At 37.3% G+C, this 5588-nt stretch overlaps 1 protein-coding gene across 1 annotated transcript; it reads left to right on the top strand.

Annotated features, from left to right (window-relative positions):
- Positions 1-1046: 1046 nt before the first annotated feature.
- Positions 1047-5276, top strand: LOC120438570 (G2/M phase-specific E3 ubiquitin-protein ligase-like). The gene is made up of 7 exons (XM_039608972.1): positions 1047-1050; positions 1222-1251; positions 1474-1516; positions 3037-3347; positions 3463-3641; positions 4630-4844; positions 4944-5276. The coding sequence occupies exons 2-6, from the start codon at positions 1248-1250 to the stop codon at positions 4633-4635; spliced, it is 543 nt and encodes a 180-aa protein (XP_039464906.1). The 5' UTR covers positions 1047-1050; positions 1222-1247; the 3' UTR covers positions 4636-4844; positions 4944-5276.
- The last annotated feature ends 312 nt before the right edge of the window (positions 5277-5588 follow it).

Genomic DNA, 5588 nt, shown 5'->3' with positions numbered 1-5588 from the left:
CTTTTTCCTTACAGATAAATGTCGGCTTGATGACCATTAAAAAGGGTGGTTTGAAGCCATACCGTGGAAAAACTATTTTCCTAACAACAGACCCTGACGCTACTGCCACAAGTCTGCTCAATCAAGCTGTTAAAAAAATGAAGGACTTTAACAAAGATCTAAAAGATGGACCTTTCCTTCTTCTTTATCCGGATGGCACAGAGGTCATTACTGTCCCTGGAACACAAAGACCATTTACACTTGAGGCTTATAAGGCTGAAGTTGGCAAGCCTTATCAAAGAATCACTGTTTTCATCTGCTTGAAGAGTGACTTTGAAGATGGTAAGCTGCTAATGTTTGTTTGGATTTTGACACACACTCCCTTAGTTTCAACAACTGCTAATTTTGAAATTGTGAAATGATAACATTACGCATAAAGTACCCAAGTCAATAGCATACCTACATTAAAATGGTGAATGGCCTGTATTTGATATAGCACCTTCTAGGGTTCTACAACCCCCCCAAGACACTTCACAACAAAACCAGTCATTCACCCACACACATTCACACACTGCTGGTGATTAGCTACAATGTGGACACAACTGTCCTGGGACTCACTGACTGAAGCAAGGCTGCTGTACACAGATGCCACCTATCCCTCCCACTACCACCACCTGGCATGGAGGGTGAAGTGTCTTGCCCAAGGACACAACGACTGTGACAGACTGAGCAGGGCTCAAACCTTCAACCTTTTGATTACAGGACGGGCTTTTAACTCCTCTGCCACCATTGCTCCCTAAATTATCTTGTATATGTTATGTTTCTTCCTGGAAATATGAAATTCAGCCATTTTTGGATCTACTGAGTCATGAGTTTTCAATGCTAACTTTATGCCTTTCGTATTAATCTATTATTGATGATCAAATAAAGTTTCATACATTAGTATGAATTTAGTTAGCTTAGCTTGATTTGTTTTCATGTTTTGTAGTTGGAGAAAACTCTGACTTGTCTGACTCTGACCCAGAGATTGTTATTAAAAGCCCCTCTGAGTTTGATCTTGCTGATACACTGGTAAGTACAATTTAAATTTTTTTTATAGAGTTTTCTTGTTGTTTAGCCACCACCATTTGCCTCAGTTCAGTAAAACAGTTAATAGTTATATATGAAATACATTTTGTGTGTGTGTGCGTGCTCGCGTGCGTGTGTTTGTTTGTTTCAGCCATGGGAACTTCAACTTGAAAGCAGTCCTTTACAGAAAGCGGCAGAATATGAGTAAGTGATATTTTAAGAACATGTAATCTTTTACTGTTTTTTGCCTACACTTTGTATTAATGAGATATACACTTTTGTCATTCATTCTGTATATGGTTTTTGGAACCTGGACTACATAATACTTGTATTGCTTGTTTGTTAATCAAGATGCTTAAATATTTTCAAAGTGTCAATTAATATTTTCACAGTACACAACAAAAATGCTTTTCTTTGTTCTCTAAGGAAGGGTGCTGGGGATCTTGTGCTTGCTAATGAAGTACAACAGGTAAAAAACGCTTTTATTAGTAAAACAGTGCAGCAGACAATCTCCACCGCCTTTACTTTGCAATTAGATAATGATTCACTGTTTGCTTATTACATTCATTGTTATTATACAATGCATTTCACATCCTCAATTTTCATACTATCAATAGATTATAACATCCACCCCTTAAAGGTACAATAAGTCATACCGGTACATGAAATAATCACAAAGCAGTCTAATGTTGGAAGGAAGGTTACATTGAAACTAACTGTGTATGGCTCGTCTTTGTCATCTAGAATCTTCTGGCGCTGATCCGTAGCCATGAAACTCATGTAACGGGAGAAGGGAGAGTCACTCATTTGTTTATAAAGATAGACTGCAGTACACAAATTTGACCACAGGATGTTCTTCTTATTTCATTCTGAGTTATTGTACCTTTAGATAATCTATTGGGATAGGGAACCTAAGGTACATCCATCTACTTTCGGACCATGGGCCCCTAAAAAGTGCTTAAGCGACAGGTGGCAAAGGTTATTTTAGGTTTTGTTTGAAAAGACGTGGCGAAATGTAAATGTTCGTCTCACAAAATTGACATCATCGAACCAGACACAGAGAAGAGGAAAAGCTTAGTTTTGTTTAACGAGCTTCGAATCCTTCTTCCAGGATGATGTGGAGAAAACCACTATAAATCTGGCCATGTGATAATTAGCAGCTACGCTGGGGGAGAAAAGCTTCTGAGGCCACGTCATATTTGCGACATCTGACTTGTAGTCATTTTAATGAAGAATTTTTACAAGCTAACAAATCTAAAATTACATTACAGACATAGTCGAAACACAATTATTTATTATTTAAATTGAAGTACAACATATGTGTGATTCAGAGAGTAAGGCAAAGCAGACCAGAAAATAACTTTTATAGCTCCATTCACTTCCATTCATTTTCTTTGTTCAGGGACCCATGAGCAGACCAGAAGGGAGGAGACTTAGGCTCCCTATATTAAAATAATTATCAATTGGTCAAATATGAATTTTCATTCATCCTCATTTCTGTATTTCCAGGTCATAGATTTGGAAGAAGAAAATGATACAGGCACTACTGAATGCCTCACTGTCGAGAACTCATGTTACAGGTGCGTTGTATCTTGAGTAATTATTCCAGAGGGTTGCACAAAATATATACACACAATTATTGTAAATGTATGTAGTTTGACTCTTTTACATTAGATTCTTCAGGAAAAAAAATAGTAGAATCGTTCTATAAAACTGGAACTGCATGTTTATGCATTTGTCTTTTTGCATCTACTCTTTGTGTACATGTTTTCACTCTGCAGAAACTACACACAGCTGTTTGATCCGATTGTGATTGATGATGAAGATCCTACTCCTAACGAAGCCAAAGCTGAGCCCCCAGAAGAACCTGTGTTAGTAATTTAAACATTTGAATCCAATTAACCGCCATCTTGTTCTGTACAAGACATCATGCAATCATGAGAGAAGTATATACACCTTTAAAAAAAAAAGTTTCCCTTTTTTTTTTAGAGACACCAATTTGCAGGCACATGAAATTATTGCAAATTTGGGACTGGAACTTATCCACAAGAAGGTCAGCAGGTTCAATATATCAAGGTCAGCTGTATGGGATGGAGCTGTTAGAGGATTTCGACGCAGCACATACTCTGACAACTACGACATGTTCATCACGTTTAATGATGATGCTGGTAGCTTTGAAGAAGGTTTGGATACAGGTGGCCCGAGGCGTGAATTCCTCACACTTCTTATGGGCAGTCTGAGAAATCGCCCCATCTTTGATGGACCTCCAGAGAGCCGTTATCTTGTATATAATTCAAGAGGTGGATGTTTTCTCCGTAATTATTACAATGGAAATTTTAATAAAAATTGGCTTATTTTTTTCATTAGCATATTTAATAGCAATTAACTATGATAATTATGTGCCCTGTATAACAGCTGCCAGGCAAGATGAGTACTTTTTAGCAGGAAAGATGATCGCTGTATCCATTGTGCATGGGGGACCAGCACCACATTTCCTCTCCAAGAACCTGGTCAACCACATCACAGGGAATCAGAGTTTCAGCGCCACTGTAGAAGATGTGCAAGATGAGGAGATCACAAAAGTTCTACATCAGGTAGAAAATTACCTAGGCTCAGGGAATGGGTTTACTTAGAAGACACTTGGGGCCAGTTTAAAAGATTTAATCAGGATAAAAGTTATCCGGGTTGGATCATATCTTGAAAGTAGGTTCAAGGTAGATTCTGTAATCTGAAAGGACAGATTTCCACCTCCCAACAACACAAGTGAAATAACAAATTATTTTTTTAATCCAATGTTTGAATGAATCGTAAAAGTAGTGAAAATTATATTTTTGTTTTTCTTACAGTAAACATTTTTTTTTTTTTTATAGGTCGTGAAAGCTGAATCAGAGGAGTCTTTGCATAATCTTATTTTGCAAAACAGCACAATCTTCCAAACTGCTGGATGCCTCAGAAACGTCAAGCCTTGTGAGAAACAAGCATTTGTGGAGGAGTACCTCAGATGGTACATCCTTGAAAGAAACCAAAGTGTCATTCAACGGTAAACTCATTACTCCTTTTAAATTCAGGATGGCCAGTTGCTCATCACAGCAGCCACTGGCATTTTCAGACCTTCAGATGTATATGAAAAAACTGATTCAGTAGCATCCGTGTGATCTGATGAACAACAAGTTAATTCCTGAGCCACTGTTGCACGCTATTAACCTTTAGACACTAGAACTCTAATTTAGTATACATTTATTGTTCACAATGACCCATAATAATCATAGTCATGCAACATGATTAATTTTTCAGTTATTTATAAAAGAGGTGATCCTTGTTTGACACACTTGTTTATTCCAGTGTGAAAGCACTATTGTTTTTTTAAATGCTGAAATCCCAATGAGCTCTTCTTTTTTTTGCTGTCACAGTTAATTTCTGAGCACTATGAATTGTTTTTGTGTATAAGTGATTCTATGCATTTGAAATCTGTCCAAATTTATAATGAAAGTTCTAGTAGGTAAAGACATTTAAACACAATTTAGAAGACTGCAATAGTTATAGCTATAAACCAATTATTAGTTATTTGTCTATCCTTTGCAGATTTAAAGATGGACTGGAAAGTCTGAATTTTTTAAGTGCACTGCAACAACATTCCAGTGTGCTGGCCCCACTCCTATGCTTCTCTGCCAAGGCCCTGACTGCTTCAGAACTGGAGAGCATGTTCAGACCAGATCTCAGCCCAGCAGGAAGCAACAAGCGGCATAAGGAGGTCCTAACACTTGGCTTTTGGGCAGATTATCTCCTTGATTGTGAAGGTTTGAATGACCATTTTTATTTGTTTACAGTTTTATGAAAGGAGAGGTAAAGAAATAAATTTTCTGTAATGTACTACAGTGTTTACTTTCTTCTTTCAGAGAAGGCAACAGCAGTGTGTCTGGAAGATTTGATGATGTTTGCCACAGGGCTGACGGCAGTTCCACCGGCAGGAATGACACCACCACCATGCATCCAGTTTTTAAGTGATTCGCCTTTTCCAGTTGCAAACACCTGTGCAAATACTCTGAAGCTACCCATCTGTGACTCATACAGCATCTTTAAGGCCAACATGGACTTTGGAATTCAAAATGCTCCAGGATTTGGATGTTCTTAAATCAGCAAGGTCATCAAGTTACAGTTACTGAGTTACCCTGTTAGGTTCAGCTGCCGTTGGCACACTACTTAACACATTCATGTGACAAGCAACTTCCATATTGTTAAACATTTAGTTGTTTTAGTTGTTTTTTCTGAATATTGTGTATGTTGGAAAAGTGACAGAAATGCTCGACACTATTTGTAAATGGTTTTATTAAAGAAAATTTTAAATGTTTCCTTGTGGTTAAATGTTAATATTTAAATCCATGCCAGTTGCTGTATATTATGAACAATATTATATTCAATTTAGCAAGAGGAAAGGAAACACTACTAACATTAAAAATGAAGGAAAAACAGAAGGGCTGGAGCACTCAAGTCCAAAGGTTTTATTAGGTGCAAAAAAAGGAAAACTAACGTTTCGACACCGT

The sequence above is a fragment of the Oreochromis aureus genome, linkage group 3 (genome assembly GCF_013358895.1).
Source record: "Oreochromis aureus strain Israel breed Guangdong linkage group 3, ZZ_aureus, whole genome shotgun sequence".
Classification (NCBI taxonomy): Eukaryota; Metazoa; Chordata; class Actinopteri; order Cichliformes; family Cichlidae; genus Oreochromis; species Oreochromis aureus.
The sequence above is the reverse complement of the archived record's forward strand: the minus strand, read 5'-3'. Positions and strand labels throughout refer to the sequence as shown.